At 43.4% G+C, this 21,281-nt stretch overlaps 1 protein-coding gene across 6 annotated transcripts in view; it reads left to right on the forward strand.

Annotated features, from left to right (window-relative positions):
- Positions 1–21,281, forward strand: part of LOC308131278 (mitogen-activated protein kinase kinase kinase kinase 4-like) — a 77,662-nt gene that overhangs the window by 29,074 nt on the left and 27,307 nt on the right. For all 6 annotated transcript variants that reach the window (XM_080497950.1, XM_080497945.1, XM_080497948.1 and 3 more), the window contains exons 3-11: positions 7,044–7,100; positions 16,770–16,895; positions 17,716–17,826; positions 17,913–18,003; positions 18,886–19,016; positions 19,219–19,273; positions 19,977–20,055; positions 20,163–20,338; positions 21,081–21,153. In XM_080497950.1, the coding sequence (XP_080354076.1) occupies positions 7,044–7,100; positions 16,770–16,895; positions 17,716–17,826; positions 17,913–18,003; positions 18,886–19,016; positions 19,219–19,273; positions 19,977–20,055; positions 20,163–20,338; positions 21,081–21,153 (899 nt within the window). The remainder of the gene's footprint in view (positions 1–7,043; positions 7,101–16,769; positions 16,896–17,715; positions 17,827–17,912; positions 18,004–18,885; positions 19,017–19,218; positions 19,274–19,976; positions 20,056–20,162; positions 20,339–21,080; positions 21,154–21,281) is intronic.

Genomic DNA, 21,281 nt, shown 5'->3' on the forward strand with positions numbered 1-21,281 from the left:
TGTGCGGAGCGGCAGCTGTGGTCCAGCTCCGGGAGCGCGGCTAAACGTGACTCAACGCTACAAGCTTTTCACATTAACCGCGTTGTCATCGGCACAAGTCGTGTTCGCCGCACGCCACCTCGTCACGCCGCGCCGAGGGCGGTGCGGCGGCAGGAAGCTAAGCGAATCGAAGCCTAGCTGATAGCACAGGTTATAGAGCATCTTCCTCCTTTAACATCCAGATTATAGAGCATCTTCCTCCTTTAACATCCAGATTATAGAGCATCTTCCTCCACTAACATCAGATTATAGAGCATCTTCGTCCTCCAACATCCAGATTATAGAGCATCTTCCTCCTCTAACACCCAGATTATAGAGCATCTTCCTCCTCTAACATCCAGATTATAGAGCATCTTCCTCCGCTAACTGACTAACATTATTACCACTGGGGGAGAAGAGTAACTAGTTACTCGGCTCGGTTGGTAGAGCAGTCATCTCTCGACCGGAAGGTTGCAGGTTCCATTCCCATCTCCGCCTGTCCACGCCGAAGTGTCCTTGAGCAGAACACTGAACCCCAACTTGCCTTGCATCATATGTGTGTGTGTGTGAATGGCTGAACTTGATTAATGATGTAAAGCTTTGGGACTATGGAGGCTATTTAAGTGAAATCTTGTTACTTTCACAAGAGTTGCCAACACTTTCGTGTGTGTGTGTGTGCGCGTGTGTTCGCGTGCGCGTGCGCGTGCGCGTGTGTGTGTGTGTGTGTGTGTGTGTGTGTGTGTGTGTGTGTGTGTGTGTGTGTGTGTGTGTGTGTGTGTGTGTGTGTGTGTGTGTGTGTGTGTGTGTGTGTGTGTGTGTGTGTGTGTGTGTGTGTGTGTCAAAGCTTGCACCTGGCTCCTTGTCTTTGCCTCAAAGCCCAGAGGGGTGCAATAAAGAACGCCTTGTCCCAAAAACCATGACACACACACACACACACACACACACACACACGTTTCTATTCCTTGCAGGGACATTACATTGCTTGTATTCTAACCTTAGTTTAAATCATGTCTTTACTTTCCTCTTATAAGGGACCACAGCTTCTGTTTACATGAGTGCAATCAGGTTGACGTCCCCACCAGTATAGGAGAACAAACACACACACACACACACACACACACACACACACACACACACACACACACACGGCTAATCACATTTGAGCTCAACACAAACTATGTAGATGTGTTGACATCAGATTATTATGCGTGTGTGAGTGTTGGTCCAGAATGACTCCACTTCACTGGCATTTCCTTGGGGGGGGAAGTCACGCAGTTCCTCTCTTCCCTCGCTTTAATTCTATCTGGCTTCTATCTACTGCACACACACACACACACACACACACACACACCATGTTGTCGTTCTGGCTCTTTTCTTAAACCCTCTGACATTCACCCTCTTTCCTCTTTTTTTTTTTTTTTTTGCCCGTCTTCCCTGTAACTCTTCTTTGCTTTGCGGCAGCAGCACAAAGAGGCACATAAAGCACATCTCCAGGTTTCCAGGACGACTTGAGAATGAATTCCAGGAAGTAAAAGTCGAGAAATCAGATTTTGAGGCTGTGAGAATGTCATAGATTCGCAAAATGTGCAAATACAGGGCGAGAAAGTAACATTATTGGTTTGATTCCAGCAAGTAACTGTTGCCTGTGGTCCCAGTGTGCACATTTTAAACTTAACGGCTTAGATTTTCTTCCCTTTTACTAATTCATTATCTAAGAAGAGGTTCTCCAATCCGGCTTGAGTCGAGGGTTTAAGAGAGTACGAGTCATAGATCTGCTCGTCATCTGCGTAACGGCATAACGTCGTGTATTTCCTGAGTGAATGATTAGAATTGAATGCAGCAGGATTTAGCCGTCATGTGTATCGGCCTCTAGTAGCAGGATCAAGTGTTTGTAGCTTTTCATCAGGCCGCTCGTCGGTTCACTTGGCCGTGGTAATGAGGAATCCAGACCCCCCCCCCTCCCCCTCCCCGAGTTCAAACCTGAGGTCAAAAGTCGCTCCAGCTGAAAGATCCCAGCTTTTTTACCTCAGGAGGGTCACATCCTGCTCGTCTCTGGACGATCGGAGACGTCTGAGCAGAGGAAGCTTTAAAAGGGAAGTGAGCGTTTCCACGGCCTCCTTTACGGCCGATCGCCTTTTCTTTTTCTTTTTTTTTTTTAAATTACCGGCCATGTAAACAAATCTCTCCAAAAGTTGCAGCAGCAGATTGATGAAACCCCCGTGAACCGCTGGGGAATGTGTGGGATCGTGTTCCAGCAAATAAAACACCCCCCACCTCCAAAAAAAAGACACTGAGTGTTTAGGTTAAATAGAGTTTTATGCTTTTTTATGGCCCCCGGTGACAGATGGTTGACCAAGTAAAACACCAGATGAAGAAATAATAATAATAATAAAATACCACATGAAGAAATAATCCCACTGGGAAAAAAATCTAACAAAAAAGGAGCATTTTTAATCTACTTTTCCATCTCTTGCGATTAAGAGATGGAAAATTGTAAAGTGTAAAAGTAAGAAAGAAAGAAATACCTATGTGTAGTATATATAAGAATGACTCCTAAGGTGGAACTTTTTAAGAATCCTCCGACTCGATGGAAACGAGGGAAATACGCAATTAACAGCACTTCTTTAAAGTTTAAATTCAGCACATCATGTGGGTCACATATGGAGACATGTTTTATTTCCTACAAACAACCGATACTGAGCCGAAATAATGAAGAGAGGCCGTTTAAAGGAGCTTCAATGTTCACTCTGCATACATAAGTGGTTTAATCGCATGTAAACAGCGCCCACTCGTGTCCCAACATGAAAACTACATATTTTTCTTTTTTTTTAAGTGCTATATATGTCTTTTTTTTTTTTACAGTAATCATACTGATCCAAAGATTTTCCAAATGTTATGAGATTAAACCAGCCTGCGCAGTACTATATAGACAGTAACATGATTTTCTAGATTAAACCAGCCTGAGCAGTTCTATCTAGACAGTAACATGATTTTCTAGCAAGAGTATAAATTAGCAGGTAGGCAAAAAACAAAGCAAAAACACTAACGTTTTGACCGTTTCCGTGTAAACGGACATCGTTTCCAAAACATTACAGCCGAAACTCAAAACTTTCAAACAGAAATGCGGAAAGAATGCGTTTTTATTTAAAAATGTTGCGTAAACCAGGCCTGAGACTCTACAGCAGTTTTAGGAAGGTGCTAATTTCTTATATTTTGAAAGCCACGGTTGTTGCCTAAGTGTGAGTGTGGCCACCAGTTTCTTCTTCGTCGTCGTCTGAATGAGCTCAGAGGATTAAAAAGCTCAAATATAACAGGAGGGGGCACCATCTCATGGTTAGGAGCGGTATCGTCGGGATAGAAAAAGCATTTCTGAGACGGTTTTGGAAAGATGTGACAAAATCCGGAAGTTGCCTTAATGTGGTCGCCGGCTTCGTGGTGGTTGAGCATGAGTCAGCCGGTGAATCCCTTCGGAAGCGAGCGTTGGCGAAGCTGCTTCTGATTAACGTGACCGTTGGCCTCGGAGGGGAGGGGGAACCCTCTGAGTCAGTGGTGCCAAAGAAAACCTGAAGTCCCACAGAGTGAGTCGGGTCATCGGGTGACCTTCTGACCCCCACATCGGTGCTGCTGACTCAGCTTTTCCTCGCCTGGTGAACTGCCTCAGTTCACTCCCATGTGCTTCTTCTTCCTATATTCCCACTGTGACGAGAGTCTGAGGTCTGAAGTGGAAACACATCGTTCTTGCGTTTTTGTTTCGGAAAAGTGTCACGGTCACACGGCAACTTTATTTTGAAAACGTTGTCCGTGAACCCAGTAGACGTGCAGAAGATAATGGTAATTTCCATGTTGGGTCGCCAGTTTATTGACGTTGGGTGTTTGGCGGCCGCCATTGTTGTTGTTATCCCTCTACTGAGCATGTGCAGAAGGACTATTTACTACGGCAATGGCGTGCAAGTTGCAGTGGCGGCGTTTGTGCCGTCGACACGTAGCGGGAGCTCGAGTGTTGCGAGTCCTGAAGTTGATGTTGTTTCAAAAAGTCCCGCTCTGGCAGTTATTTTCAGCATTTCAGTTTGGCATTTTCACTTAAAACCTTAAAAAGAAGAGGGACCCACAACAGGACCCTGAGGAACTGCTGCTTTAAGAGCTTCCACTATTACTGATCATAGATTAATTTGCTGGATGGATTAAATTTAGAAACTGACGTCATCTAGCGTCCTCGTTCCATCGCGAACCACATCACGCTTGCAATCTTCACCCGTTGTACTTCATGTGACATGTTTCACCTAATTCCATGCAGTCCTTGTTTAATTTATGGATTATTGCCTCAGATCAGACTTAAGTGTGTCGCGATGAATAGTTTCATTGTTCCCGTGAAAATAAAAGTCCAAACGCCATAAATCTCTGCAGAGAAACATCCCGACGCGAGTGTGTGGCGTTGCGTTATGCACACGGGAACCCGACACCGCTCCGCCCTCGCCGCCTCCAACGCCGCCGGCTCCTTCATGATGGAGGGAAACGTCCCTGAACTGGCTCGTAGGGGGGGGGTGGGGGTAGGGGGTGGGGGGGTACGATGGTCATGCAAGAGTCGAATGACAGAGGGATTATGTCATGCTGGGGGCCGAGCGTGGAGTCGGAGGCAAGGCGATCGCGGCGAGCTTCAACGAAAACGTCATCCGCGAGTCAGGAGAAAGATTTACTCAAATTTCAGATCGCCGCGAGGGAAAACTTTTTACAACGTAGATCTACACCTGGTAGAGTGCAGGCCTTCGCCAACGCCGCATTTGTTTGCACGATGGCAGTTAGCTCATATCGGCGCTAATCGGGTAGCAGAATCATTGTGTGAAACATTGAGCAGGGAGCATCTCCATGGCAACAGACGCTGATCTCCACTAGGTGCCGCTCTCATCCACTTTGTGTGGGAAATTATTGCGGGGATTTATTCGGAAACGCTTCGCTGCCAACGTCCCAAAATGTGAGCGATTGGTCCTCGGATGACGATAAATCATCTGTGAAAATTTCAGGCAATTCGGGAGAGTAGTCTTTTTGTGAAAAGTTGGTAAAATACATGGATCCAAACTAATAAATAAATCCGCACAGACGAAAACACAACCTCCTCGACCCAACTTTGATTGGCGAAGGTAATCAATCCATCACGGTGCATCTCTCCAGTGATCTCTTTTCTACTGGTGCTCTGGTACTTTCCATCTCATTACTGTATTAATTTCTAATACAAAAATAATTGAACGGCTTGCAGGAAGTGCAACAATGACAAGAAAATAGGCTTTTGCAGTTATAGCTAAAAATAAAAGATAAGTAGACTTCTGCACATCAGAAGACGAGTCCCCTTCTTTCCTTTTTTTTTTCCATATTGTCCTTCTGCTTGTGTGTGTGAGTGAGTCTGATTCTCAACAAAGAACCCACAGCATGATGTCACCGTTTAACCGCTGTGCGTCCGTCCGAGCTCGTGATCGGAGGGAAGGAGAGATGGGTGATTATTGCAGTCTGTGTTGGAGGTCACCTTCCTTCCTGCCCGACAAAGACGGAAGATGCGAGGCGGTGATTTAGAGAGCGTCGGGTTGGTTCGAGCATCAGTTGGGGGGGAAAAACGACTAATAATAAAATGTTTCTCAGACACACACACACACCTGAATCGAGTTAAGCGCCGGCACACCACCCCCCCTCCCCCCACCCTCATGTTCCATGGTGATATATTATCCAGAGCCAGTTCCCAGCTGATATTGTGGGAAACGGCGAGCATAGACTGGTGGGAAACTTGCAGTCACCAATCAACCTCAAAACACACATTTTTAGATTTTTTAGACGAAACTGGAATTCCTGCAAACGTACAAACGCCAAAGGACCTCAAAGGCAATACCTTCATGTTTCTGTGTACGGCTTCCTTTTTTCTTCTTCCTATATTTCGATTTTGGCCCAATTCTCACGCCCTCTTTTGCCAACATGCTTTGGGACATGACCCCCCCACTCCATATCGTTCTGGGACTTGTTAGTTTTGTGGTTGAGAATCACCCGCAACAACAATGTCAACATTCGTTGTCTGTCCATATGAAGTTCATAGGGTAGGGTTCCCTGCGGGGGTGTGGTTTCATTACAAAACCAAACGGCGGCACCCGACCGTAGCGCAACGTGCTAACTACGTTGTGTTCCGCGTTTCTGCTGTTTTCCCTAGAATTGGACACCGTTTTCTAATGGTTGCCGTGTAAATGTGAAAGTTTCGTGGAAATGCCGTAATGGGCACTTTAACAGTCTGAATATTTGACATCGAGACGTAACAAATGTTGAGTTTGTTGTTGTTTTTTTAAGAGATTTATCGTCATCCTGTGTCGTTTTCCCGTCCGATTCTGAAGGTCTGACATTGTCGCCGTGAGTTGTTCTCCTGTCGTTCTCGTCTTTTTCTCGACCTTTTCCTGCATTCTGGGGATCCAATACACACTCTCACACACACACACACACACACACACACACACACACACACACACACACACACACACACACACACACACACACACCCTCCGGCTGAACCCAAATGGGTTCGTCTGTCATCGCCCAGACTGTAGACGGAGCTCTGTCTTACAGGAACGGGGGGGTATCGGGGGGGCTCAGGTGTCGCCGGGCCTTCTCTCACAAAGGGAACCCGATAGCGTGGCGGTTCAGAGACGAACTCAAAACACGAAGGATTTTTAACAGAAATACTCGACTTTTCTGTTTGTTGATCCAGTCATGTAAACATCTGAATCTACAAGAAGACCTGAAACTCCAAAATCCTGGTTTCCCTGGACTCTTTTAAGAAGTTGCTCAGTGACGACGACGATGATGGACTTTTAGTTTCAATTCATGAGCAGAAGGCAATTAGTTTAGCAACAACCCTAAACTCATCTTGTGGCTTCCTGTAACTCGGCAAGAAATAAAAAAAAAAAAAATGCATGGCTATATCAACATGGATGAATAAATGCTGTTTATGTTACAGTGGAGCAAAAGATTGATGTTTTTCTCTTCTCTTTCATTTCCAGGGTCGACATGTCAAGACGGGGCAACTGGCGGCCATCAAGGTCATGGACGTCACGGAGGTCAGTGTCTTTTGGAAGCGTTGATTTATTTATTTCTTTTCTTTTCTGACTGTTCGCTGCAAAGAGTCGACTTTCAGCTCCCAAGTGGCTCCTCTGATTTTTTTTTTTTTTAATTGGCCAGAATTACTAAACTGCCAAGAATATCACGTGTGTATTTGTTCTACATGCTGCAAAAAGGAATTCCTCTACGAGGCCTTGGTGATAAACTGACAGCATGACTCCCTATGAAATGCTAAGTTGTCCTCCTGTCGGCAGGTACATTTATTTTGGAAATCACCGCTTCTTTTTGTACTTTTTCACATTTTGCTGGTGTCCGGGATAGATTTCAATAATATCCTAGAAGAAAGCACTTGATTTTCAGATTATCTGTTAAGACTACTACTTTTTGTTATTATCTGTCCACACGTTGTTGAGTTATTTTCTTAACCGACCAAATAACAATACATCGGGTTGCATAGTTTTATCGCACATTTTTAATTATTATAATAATGTAATAGCGTCCCGACTGAACTGCGAGAAGTTGTGTTTCCATTGCTGCTCTGTGAGTCCAGAATGACTGCATTTAAAATGCAAAATGAAGCTACGATTAATTAATCAAATTAAACTATGCTTAATTGTGATTAATTAATAAAATTAAACTATGCTTAATCCCGATTAATTAATACAATGAAACTACGATATCACGATTAATTAATAAAATGAAACTATGATTAATCACGATTAATTAATAAAATGAAACTATGATTAATCACGATTAATTAGTAAAATGATACGATTAATCACAATTAATCAAATGAAACTATGATTAATCACGAGTAATTAATAAAATGAAACTACGATTAATCACGATTAATTCATACAAACGGCACATTAAGGGTTTAATGGACTGCCAGATAAATAGCAGTTATTTGGATGAAGAAATCTCAAACCCAAAAGACATTAACATCTACCTAACGGTTTGTATTTACCGTAAATCATATTGTTTTCACATTACTGAGCATATCTTCACCTGATATTGGGAAGTTTTTGCAGATGAGCAATTGATCCCGTCTTTCGTGATTCATCAGGCAAATCAGTTATTTATCGAAGCATTGAGTTGACCATTTAATTTAGCCTTTTTATTTTTCACCCTCACGCTGATAATTTGAAACAGCGGGACTCATAAGGCCTTGAAATACCGGGAATTGTTTCTCTTTGAATAAATTGAGTTTGTGTTGAACAGCTAAACAGATTTTCGGAGGGCAGCTTAGAGGAGCAGTTTCAAAGTGACTGTGTGTGTGTGTGTACGTGTGTGTGTGTGTGTGTGTGTGTGTGGGGATGTTTTGAAGCGAGCTTCCACGAAGTCGAAGCCGTAGGGCCCATGTGTCTCCGCATAATCAGAGCCAGTGTTTGGAATTGTGTGTACATGCAGAAGGTCCTCCTGCGAGCCCGACGAAGCTGCAGCTCGTGACTTTCCTGCCTCATCCGTTCCTCGCCGAGCGAGGCGGGAGGACAAACATCCACAAACGCATACTTGAGGTTGGCAAACATTTCCTGCAGGCGCCTCCGAGGGGAGCGGGCGCATCATCAGACCTTTAATGTCGCTTAATCTGAAGAGGATTTCTTGAGTCCCCCTGCTGGTTTTCCGAGCTCCGTCTCCAGAAATCCCCGTCCGCTCATGTAAAGTTTGTCCCGAATGTGTCACGACTGACGCCAAGTAAATATGACTGCGATGTTCTAAAATGACGGGTTGTAGCAAATGGGGACGCAAAGACGACGCGTACCCTTTAATTAAAATTGTTTTGTCTCAAGTCTCATTCGGGCGTGAAAATTAAAACCTGGAATTATGTGACCGTTGCCGCTTTTAGACTTCTTTATATTCTTTACATTAGCATGAGCATTACACTACACGTCCACCGGGGGGGGGCTCAGCTCTCAGTCAAGAGGCTGGAAACAGTTTCCGTGGCAACAAAGATGTAAAAGATCGCAATGATTTAAAAAATCATGCTTTCTGAAATGTTACCAATGAGGGAAAAACGACGACGAGCAGTATTTTTAATATTTCAGAAAGTGCGCCGTTCTTGCTGGCTCCTCTTCATATCTGTTGGTGGCTACATTGCCCCCGTATGGCTGGTGGCGGTACTGCTCTGTTGATCTGTATCCATTCGTTTCCAGTCGATGGGTTGAAATGCAGATGAGATGAACAAACAAAAGGCTTCGCATGCATCCGTCTGCGTTTCTAACTTGTATAAATGCATGCGGCTTCCTGCATCGTATACAACTCATGCAAGAACATTTTGATAGTTTCTGATTATGTATTTCTGAATTTTTCTTAATCAATCTTACCATATTTCTATTAGAAACTGAGAATTGACTTAAACGTCAGAAATCAGCTTTGCCTCTTCCTGTTCAGATGTAATTACATAACCTGTACATATGTAGAAAGTTATGATGTATACAGTAGATATCGGAAATAAAGTATCACGTTCAGGCAGTTCATGAAATAAAACCTGGATCATTGATTTCATACATTTTCTTAATTAATTTTAAAAGAGAATTTAATCCATTTAGTGTTGCATAAAGTTGTCCATGTGACTCTTAAACACAATCTGAGCCTTGACTTAAAAAAACCAAAAACATTTTATTCCTGGTTTTGATCTGAACTATTGTAAAAGTTCTGTAAATTACATATCTTGTAATTTGCTGTTCAGGCTGCACAGTACATAGTGATTTATCATTGTCACGATATTGACATTTTTATATAAAAAAAAAAAAAAAGTGGAATTTATACACACAAAAAATGTCCGATGAATTAATGATGTGATTCAGATTTTGATCTGTCGGGATCAAAGGGAATGCGGATGAAAGCATCAGGAACATTTCGTGGAAATGTGTACGAGCTGGAATCCCTGAAGAGAAACACACATGTTGGGATTTCGAGGCATCGCGGTCACTTTTTTCTCCTTTTTCCTCCAAAATGTTTGGAGCGATCCGTTTTTTGGGGGGGTTTTTTCCGCAGGGTTCAGCCGTTTCTCTTAGATAAACATTTAGAGTGGCCGCCTGCCAAAAGCGACGGTTGAACCCAGAGGAAGCTGTTTGCGTTGTGATCGTTTTAAGATTTAGCTCAAACACACCAATTCCATGGGACGTTTATTAGCGTGTGTGTGCGCCTTCGGTTCGTACGCTCTCACGCGTCACCGATGTTTTCCGTGTTGTTTGTGTCCACTGACCCACATTCCACTTCCTGCTCCATAAATAGAGGCGGGAGGACTGGAAAAGACGGGACGGAAGAAGAACGTGCAACTTTTCAGTTGAAAGCTTTCGATTAAAAGAAAAGACAACCTCCGTTAGAACAGGTCCAGGTGGCCGGCCATTGAATCGAGTCGTTCCAAGTTGTACGCCGTTTGCAAAAAGTTGCGTTTTCAGTGGCGGCAAAAATTTGAAAAAGTTTTCAAAGAAGCTGTATTTCTGTTTACGTTTTCCTTTGATCATGAAAGAGTTTTTCTGGCACGCTTGTCAACTTCTGCACAACTTGTCCGTTCTTCATCACATCTCATAGTGAATTATAAACAAGTCAGGGAACGCATGTTGAAATAACCGGAACACATTGAGATACGCGAGACATTTCAATCACGGGCAAAGAATCCCAACAATCCGTGGCAGTTCTCAAATCAACTGATGGATGCGTTTGACCGTTGCGACCCCAGAGAGCTTGAACAAGTCGCCCTGTATGTATAAACGCCGTGTCCTGATGGCGGAATTGTGACCGAGTGACTCTACCCTCCCTTTGGTTTTTAACTTCGCTAGCGAAAGTTGGGGGCGAAAGTTATGTTTTTTTGTTGTTGATTTATTTATTGGTTTGTTTTTTGATCAAGTTCTCGCAACAGACGGTTGACCTGAATCGCATTGAACCTTCAGGGATGATTTGTCATCATCCAAGGACCATTTGATTAGATTCTGACAGCGACTGGATCAAAGGTCAACAGTCGAGGTCATGGAAAGTCATATTTGTCATAAACTCGGTCATTTTTAATGCAATTCGTCAAACCAACTGCAAAATGTTGAATTTTCAATTCCCTGTCGTCTGACACGTCTCATGATGCAGTGACGGCATTACCCTGGTTAGCGGTTGGGGGGCGGAGGGGTTAGGGTTAGTGTCTGTAGATCATTGTCAAACAGTGGCAACACGAAGCAATTCAAACGAACCTTGTTGTTGGACGAGGTCCAGGATTTAACCTCCTTGGACGAACTGCCAGCTGTCGTTTCGGTGCAGGACGATGGCGACAACAACAGTCTGATGTAAGACCGTGGAGTCTTTCCGCCGAAACCTTCGTGGTCGATTGACCGCTCATTAAAATTCTACGCTCATATTTTCCTTTCTTTCTATCAGACTTTATCTACCTGAAAAGCTTTTTATTGATTGTCTCGTGCGATTAAAACAACCTGGTTATTCAGACCAAGACATACATCCTACATAGACGTACCTACAAGTGGATTTTCTTATTCTCTGTCGACTCGTGGAGGAGAAGGCAGAGTGGCGACGGAGTGAGAGAGTTCAGATAAGGAAAAGAAATCACCTTCCCCTCCCCACTCTCCCCCTGCGAGGAGGTTCAGCCGGAGTGCAGTGGGTTTATAGGAGAGGCCGTCTTCTCTCTTCGCTCACATCCTCTCCATTGATCCCTTTCCTATACCTCTTCTCGTCCTCGCCTCTGTGTTTTCGTTCCCCCTCTCCTCCACCGTCAGTGGAGTCGTCGTCGTTTCCAATAGTCGAGGGGAAAGAAACGGAACAACGGGGGAGGGGGGAAGGACGCGTCTCTCAGTCAATCTACATTGATTAGTGGAAGTGTTTTTTTGCGCTACCTTTCTGTCCCCTCTTGAGGATTCGGGTCTCGCTGTGTTCTGAACAGAAATGGACTCGTCGCAGCTCCGTCCGTCAGTCCCAGTCCCGTCCAGTCCGAGCTGTGAGACTGAGGAGTGGGAAGGTGCGAAGAAACGTCTCAAGAGGACGTCTTTTCTCGAAATGGTCTTTCGCTTCTGCTGCTTTGTCGGAATCCATGTTCTATTCCCTTTAAAGGACTTTAGTGGGATACGGTCAGTTCTGAATACGTAGACTGTAGGGCTGGATGGTGGTATCAGGAGATTCATTCTGAGAGCTGAACCCCCTTCGGTTCGTACTTCTGTACAGAGTAAAGAGCCTCGTACTTTAGCTACGTTTAAATTCCAATATGGTCGTTTAACATTGTGATTAAAAGCTTTCATGAACACGATACTTCCATGGATAGATTTTAACAGGTCGAAATATATTACTCTTTTCTGAGTGTTTTCCTTATTATTAATTTTTTTAAGACGCTTTGGATTTCACAGGATTAAGATCTGATCACAATGAGAAGAGCATATATATATATATATATATATGTGTGATAGGAGAGCGCACACTCTTTCACACCATGCCTGAATTGATTCCCTCCAGGTTCCTGGTTGCCTGTTAAAGATATGTCACCCCCCCCCACCCCCCCCAGGTCTCCCTCCCACTCTCTGCTTCCACTTTCCATTACCATTCCATTCTGCGGCCGTCCACTCCCACGGGGTCCACGTCCTCTGTAACTTACATTGTGTGTGCTGGTGTTATACTTTCGCGGCAATATGGCCGCCGCCGCCGCCGCCGTGTCTCCCCCACCATTTCGTGTCCAGGAATGATAATGAGTAGCTTTCGGGACGGCTTGTTTTGAACGACTGACTGACGTGCACGTCAGGGGGATAGAGAGAGCGATGGAAAGAGAGAGAGAGAGGGAGAGAGACAGACAGGGGTTGAGGTGCGGCCGTGACGGGATACAACCGACAAAAGCCGGAGTCATTAGTGGAGACAATGATGGAAAGTGATGCTTGCAAGGACGAGGGTAGGGCAGGGACGGAGAGCGTCCAGAATTAAACGTGTGGCGTACAAACAAGACGGAGAGACGGTCTAATGGAACGGAGAGGTGGGGTGGTGTCCTCCACTCTCATCCTGACGTCTTCAGCACATTTGTCCTGCTTTCGCTCCATCTACACAAACGCGTATACCGTATTTTCCAGACTACAAGTCACTTTGGTTTTTTTTGTTTAGTTTTGTGTAGCTGGGCATGTGAATTATATTAAGAAATGTTGTCCAGATCGGTCAACATGTTTGCGATCCATCGTGCCGCTCCGAGGCCTCGTCAGTTTTCGCCGCCTGAGACGTTGTGTTCGAGGTCCCTCGCTGTGTAACCTCAACATCTGTAATAGTTCTCTCTCTTTCCTCCCCCCCCCCCCCAAGAGCGTTTAAAACGACTTTCATTTGGTGGGCAGTGGGATTCTCTGCTGACCACAGCAGGCGCTTGTGCCGACGGATTGACTCGCTCTCGTTTCCATATCTGAGTGACCCAGTGACTGGTTGAGTGACGGGTCGGCTGGACGATGATGATGATGACGATGATGATGAAGGGATTAACAGAAGGTCTGGCCCGGCCAGCAGTCTGGCTCCCCGGCGCCCCCACCGATTGGCCGGCCGCCTGGACGGACCAACAGACTTGACGGCCGGTTGGACTGACCCCGCCGTCTTCGGCTCCTGCTCAAGTCTTTAAGCCGCCTCGATAAAGACGTCAACATTTCAACCGGTTTCTGTGGCGCACTAATGGGCCCTAAACAGCATGGGCAGGAGGGGAATTTGTCTTTCGTGGCTGTTTTTGGCAGAACATGCCGACTCTGATTTACCAAACACCATAAAAGAGGAGTCAAACCCGATATATCCAATGGGCGTAATGATGGATTTCGTTTCTTATTCCACCAAGAAAGGAAACTCCGCGATCGGTCTTAATTCACCAGATGGGATTTGGTCTTTTCGGTGTTGATTAATGAGGAACTGTGAGCGGTTCCGACTGTTTCCCAGCGCGACGATGCAGAACCGTGGGCAGTCAAGCAAAGCCAGAGTTCACTTTAGGGGAAATATTACAATTTGAACATGTTGGAAAGTGAAGCACAGGAATGTGTCTGTGATGTGGCTTCATCCAATCAGGCTACGATGATTGCAGAACAACTCTCAATCCCCTGGAAGTAAAAAAAAGGCTTAAACTTTACGATTTTTAACCCTCCGGCACTGTGGAAATTAATTGATTTTTCAGAAAACCGCATGCTTTCGTGCAAAAATAAATAATTTTGTGTGTGACTGAGAAAATGAGACGACCAGAGCAGAATTATGTTATTCTGAAAACAAATGGGACATTTTTTGGTCAATTTTTCCCATTTTTTATGATTTTGGCTTCTGACTATGGAGCCTATTGTGGCTCAAAAATCAATTTGAAATCCATTAACAGAAAAACCTTTTCATTTTCAGATTAAACTGCATTTTTTTTTTTTTTTGGACTCCCAAATCAAAATTAATGATCAATCATCCAAACTGCATTTTCCTTTTCTTACACAAGGCTGTTTATTCTGTGACTTTAAGAAAATTACGATTAAGATTTCATTTTTCAAAAGACACTCCAGCAAATAGTGATCAGGATTAATTTTGAAATGACAAATTTGAAAATTAAAATGCATTAGCAGAAATGCTTTTTCATTTTTCAGATTAAAGCTGCGTTGTTGACTCATAAATAGAATTAATAATCAGTAATAATATCTGGCCTGTGGCCGCGAGATTAAAAAAGATTAAGATCAATGAATGAACTTTTTAAAATCCAGTTAATCACGGAATTTTTTGTGACTGACAGCTCGGTAGAGCGCAGACCTTCGCCAGCGCCACGTTCGTTTGATGAGCCAAGTTAGCGTCGCTAGCACGATAGCCGTTAGCTCGCATCCATGCGAGCGAGTCTGTCTACATCACTGGTTGGAGGGAGCATCTCCATGGCAACAGGCGCTGATCTCCTTTAATCTCCGACATGATGTGCCTCTTTCTTCTACTTTGTCTGGGACATTTTTTAGCCGTAAACGGATTTAGCCGTAAACGGTTAGCCGTTAACATCCTAAAATCTAATGATGATAAATAATCCCCGGAGTAGTTTTGACAAGTAGCTCGTAGTTTTGAAATCTCAAAAACAGCAAAAACACGTTAACATCACATACGTGTGCATTTCTATTTACCGCGATAACATTACAACTTCCGGAATGCTAAGCTAGCATAGCATGCAGTGGCGCTCGTCTTACTTCAACTTGTCCTTATTTGAGCTTTTACTGATCGGGCGCTCAGTTTTCTCGCTCGGCTCCTCGCTTATCGAGTGGATAACGACGCAGTAACAACCCCCCCCCCCCCCCCCCCCCCCCGGGGGCGAGCTGTACGACCAGGCGAGCTCTGGGACTCGGCTGAAGCGCAGCCCCTGGTAAATAAATGTCAGCCAGCTTCAGTGATGTCGGGGAATAATCACTTGATCTCGTTACGAGCTTGTATCCGAGTCTCCGCTGTAATATCCTGACATGGCAGTTTGTTTGGCTGCGTTATCGTCTCAGGGCCCCTATCTGCCCGTTTGCTGGCTGGTCTGGACATTGTTTCCTCGTTCCCTTGTTCCCTTGTTCCCTTGTTTCCTCGCTCGGATCTGTCTAAACCCACACAGCTGTAAGAGCCGGTTATTACTTGTCAGTTTTGCCTCAAAAACAACCTGATTTCTTCATTTTTCATCTCCGAATTACAGTTTTCTTTTTTTAATATGCACAATTTTAGTATCTTGTATTGTTTATTGTTTTTTACATGTATTTTTCTACTTCCTCTATGTACTTGTATATTCTTGTTTTATATGAAAACTGTGTCTGCAATAAAGATTATTATAACAATTAAAATCTTCTTTGTGAAATGAAGGGAACATCATGTGAATCAAAGGCATTTTCTTATGGAACACAAACTAATAATTAATAATAATTATTTCAAAAGTTCACCAGAACTCCAAATACATACATACAAGTGCACTTTTACTAATATAAACTTATACATCCACACACACCTTAACCTGTTTAAGGAAATTCTGGAGTACTACATACAATATTAACGCTCAAAACAGATAATAGAGATGTAAAATGGGAAATAAATTATTTAAATCGAACGATAGAAGTTGAGGACTAAAATACAAACAGGTAATCTGTTATAGGTATTTAATTAACATGCTCAAGATGCATAATATATATTTTTTTAACAACTGAAAAAATCTTAAAACAAAGTTTAACTGTATAGATTATTCTTAAAATGTGTTATTCTTAATCAGCATCAAAGTTTTGAACATTTACACGAAATATTAAAAATATAAATATTTCAAAGATTTATTAAAAGATTGGTTAAAAGAAAATTCTGAAAAAAAGGTTTAAAAAATGTAACAAAAAAAAAAAAGAAATTTGCCTTTTCATTTTCAGATTAAACTACATTTTTTTGGGGGGACTCCTAAATCAAAATGAATGATCAATCATCCAAACTGCATTTTCCTTTTCTTACACAAGGCTGTTTATTCTGGGACTTTAAGAAAATGCCACTCTTTAAAAAATTTGAAGCTTCACTCTGGAGTGGAGTTATTCAATTAACCGATTCTCACTAACTGACGTATGTTTATTTTTTTATAGAGGCCATGAAAAAAACACGGTACAATAATCGACCTCGCACCAAAAGAAGCCTTAACGTCTGAGAGAAGCTGCTTCATAAATGAGATTATTAATGATCTAATTGTGCCTTTCCCTTCTTGCTGTTTGTCCGCGTGGCAGGATGAAGAGGAGGAGATCAAGCTGGAGATCAACATGCTGAAGAAATACTCGCACCACAGAAACATCGCCACCTACTACGGCGCCTTCATCAAGAAGAGCCCGCCGGGACACGACGACCAGCTCTGGGTGCGTTTTTGGTCTTTCTGCCTTTTCTCCGCGAGTCGGAACGAAACGGTACAGAATATTTAAGGGAGAAAATAAAACGCGGCCTGAATGGAAGCTTCCGTTGAGGCGACAAACAATTGAATCCACATTCTTAGACTTAGACTTTCTTTATTGTCATTGCACAGTACATCACACAGTGAGGAAACTGGCAACGAGATGTCGTTGCTTAGCAACCGGTAAAAAAGGCATTAAAAAAACGTATTTAAATATATTTTAAAAAGTAGTGCAAACAGACAAACTTTTAAAATAAGGTGCATATGAACGTTAAATAAAAGAGCAGGATGAGAAATGGGATAGATTAAAATTGAATAATTGCACAGTGTGATGTTATTTGGCATTTAGAAGCCTGATGGCCAGAGGAAAGAAGCACTCTGCTTAAAAAGTCAGATTTACTTTTGATGAAATGATTTAAATAAAAAAATCTGAGATTTCTGACGTCCGCCAGGAAAAATAAAAAAATGTTTACTGATCAAAATTTAATGGAATGTGTTTGTTTCTTTTTTTAATAAATAGCATTTAAATAACAGTTTTTTAGAGTTTGCAAAATAAAGATTGATTGGATCGATCAAATCAAATCAAACTTTATTTGCATAGCACCTCTCATACAAGTGTTGTATCATAAAGTGCTTCACATACTTTAAAAGGAGAAATAAAACACACACACACACAAATCTTCTGCAGTGCCCCTTTAAACATTTTTAGCTTATTCTTTCTTGTTTGGTTGATGGAAGCTGCTTAAACCCAAACGTGGAATCTTAACGTCTCTTGTCGCCTCCCGCAGCTGGTCATGGAGTTCTGCGGCGCCGGTTCCATCACAGACCTGGTGAAAAACACCAAAGGCAACACGCTGAAGGAGGACTGGATCGCCTACATCTCCAGGGAGATCCTCAGGGTCGGTGCTTTTCTCAGCACGCCTGCAGTCGTCCGTTCAAATCGGACGCTCGTGGAGTGATGTCGGTTTTTTTTTTCTTTCCGCAGGGATTGGCTCACCTGCACGCTCACCACGTCATCCACCGAGACATCAAGGGGCAGAACGTGCTGCTGACTGAGAACGCCGAAGTCAAACTGGGTATGACTGTGTTCAGACAGGAAGCCGGGCTTTTAAAAAAAAAAAGAAAGAAAAACACTCCAGAGCCAAAACTGAGTCAGCAGCGAGCCGCTGCCAGCCGGAGCTTCCACTGCAGTGCCGCTCTTTTCTTTTTTTTTTTTAACCCCAACCTCCGTTACACCGTCACACACCCGCCTGGAAGACTGCAAAATAACACATTTACAGTATTTTCAGGACTATTGGGCACCTGAATACAAGCTGCACCCCACTGAATTAACTAAATTCAGATTTACGTGATGCACCTGAACGCATCACCCACGTGCTCGTTAACCTTGTTAAAATATGTAAATTAGCCACATTTTTTAACCGGTAGGGTTTAAAGCACGTGAAAAAAAGTAGCGGCTTATAGTCCGGGAATTACGGTAATATGTAACAAGACATTACTACTAACTTTAACTAAAGAAAATAACACATTTACTATGATATACCACATTACTGCTGATATTAAAATCACTACACTAGTAACTGATTGCCGTTATAAAATGAGTATTGCACTAATAACTGATTACTATTGTGAATTAGTAAGTGATTTTATTGCGTAATCACCTGGTAATTGATCACTTTTGCGATTTATTCGGAAACTTTTCCTTGAAAGTTTCACGTGATTTGGGCGAGTTGTTTTTTTTTGTGACAAGTTGGTAAAATACATACAAACCAATAAATAAATAAATAAATGAATACACGCAGAGGAAAACTTCATCCGTCACCCAACGTCGTTGCTGAAGGTAATTATTGAAGGACTAGTTACTAGTTACTAGTTACCGTTATGAAATCCCTCACTCTAACCCTACCAGTGAAATACTTGAACTCTAATTTTTTTTTTTTTTCCTCTTCTTTTCCCAGTGGACTTCGGTGTGAGCGCCCAGCTGGACCGGACGGTCGGTCGGAGGAACACGTTCATCGGGACGCCATATTGGATGGCTCCTGAGGTCATCGCCTGCGACGAGAACCCGGACGCCACCTACGACTACAGGGTACGCTTAAAAACCAGTCCTTCTAGAAACAGATTCCAGATTTACTGCGTGAGATTTCCATTGACGCTCCGGAGGTCGTTGATGCTAAATTCCGATTTTTTATTTATTTTTTGCTGAGATCAGAGTACGTTTATTTCAAGCGCCTGCGCGTTTAGTAATAAAAGCAAAACACGCCTGACGACTGCTGTCCTCCCTCCTTCAGAGTGACCTGTGGTCCTGTGGAATCACGGCCATAGAGATGGCAGAAGGAGCTCCCCGTAAGTACGCATCACATCCGGCCCGGCGGCATGAAAGCAGTCGTGACCAATTCTTCAGTTTGCCGTGACGGAATCATAAATAAAGCAGCCGTCTCCAGATGCTGATCAGCCCGTGGTGCAGTCGTTTTCCTCTGTTTGTTAACCTGGTCAAGTGACTGATGGAATAGAAATGGAAAGCTGCAGCTTGAGTGGGATTTCTGCAACCTTCATGACCAAAACAGCCATTTTCAGGGTTTTCCCACCAAATACAAGTGAAAACCTGTAAGTGATCTTTAAAAAAATAAAATAAAATCATGTTTTTATTTGTCTTTTCTTTTCCTTGAAAAGAAAATCTGAACAAGCTATTTAAAAGATTTTTTTATTCTATTATTACTTTTTTTTTGGTGTTATTTTATCCTTTTTTAGCGGTTCCGGCTATTCCGCCCTCCTTCAGGTGTTTTTATCAGTTTATTGACATTGCATATTGTGGAGCCGCTACACAGCAGCTGAAGAGCCACAGGTTGCAGACTCATGGGCCTGGGTGATGATGAGGGGGTGTATTTAAAAAGAAAAAGCTAAAAGCTTTTAAACAAGTAGTGAGGAAAGAGGTTAACTTGAGCTACACAAATGACCTCAGTGTGTTCTGTCAGAGTTACATGCAGGCCTCAGTGATTTAAAAAAAAATATTTTTTTCATCTGTCCTCTCTGTTCTTGTTTCCTGCAGCTCTGTGCGACATGCATCCCATGAGAGCCCTCTTCCTCATTCCCAGAAACCCTCCTCCTCGGCTCAAGTCCAAAAAATGGTGCACTCACTTTTTCTTTTTCTTTTTCTTTTTTTAAATCTCCACACTTAAAAAAGAAAGAAAAGAAGTGTGTTTGTTACTCAAACCTGACACCCGGACCCCGACAGGTCGAAGAAGTTCTTCAGCTTCATCGAGGGCTGCCTGGTGAAGAACTACACCCAGCGGCCCCCCACCGAGCAGCTGCTCAAACACCCCTTCATCCGGGACCAGCCCAACGAGAGGCAGGTCCGCATCCAGCTCAAAGACCACATCGACCGGACCAAGAAGAAGAGGGGCGAGAAAGGTGTGTCCCGCCTTCCTTCCAGGCTGCCGCCTCGCCTGTCAAACACGGGAGGCGCCGTCTCGTTTCCGTGGCGACATGGCGGAGCCTCGTGTTTCCGTGAGGCTGCAAGGAACGTCGTCGTTTGTCCACAACGCAAGGAACGTCACGTTTCCACGACGACCTGACGGTTGTTTTCGTGACGACTTGAGGATGACAATGTCGGGAGAACTTAAGGTTCTACATCAGAAGCGTCATGTTTCCACGACGACGTGTAAAGCGTCATGTTTCCACGGCGACGTGTAAAGCGTCATGTTTCTATGACAGCGTGGAAAGCGTCATGTTTCCATGACGATGTGCAAAGCGTCATGTTCCCAAGACGACGCGTACAGCGTCATGTTTCCATGACGACGTGTACAGCATCATGTTTCCATGACGACCATGATCATAATGAGGAGTACCATGTTGACGTTGGCTGATTCTCTCAAAAGTTCTTTTTTGCAGCTTGTGAACGTTTGTTCTCCTTTTCCGCTCAATCAGTTTTATTTTTAAAGGTTTTTAAAGGACAATTAACCCTTTGATCTACAAAGCACTTTGTAAACACGTACATCAGGGTGTCTGTAAGTCTCCAGTCGCTGCTTGTGGGTGAAGTTTCCATCGATTTGACATTTTTAACTTTGCGTCCAGAGACTTTTAAGATTCAAATCGCTTTGATGATGCCTGGTATTATTTTTTTATTTTTTTATTTGGTTCTTCGTGTCTCCAGATGAGACGGAGTACGAGTACAGCGGCAGTGAAGAAGAGGAGGAGGAGGCGTCTGAGCAAGAAGGCGAGCCCAGGTGACCACATGCTGCTAAATTAGGTTTAAATTATTATTTTAACAGCTTTCAAACGTACAGGTTGAATTCCCAGAGAAGCAACAAGTACCAAAATAAAGTACCACATTTTTCATTTTGCGACTATTTGG

The sequence above is a fragment of the Blennius ocellaris genome, assembly GCF_963422515.1.
Source record: "Blennius ocellaris genome assembly, chromosome: 6".
Taxonomy (NCBI): domain Eukaryota; kingdom Metazoa; phylum Chordata; class Actinopteri; order Blenniiformes; family Blenniidae; genus Blennius; species Blennius ocellaris.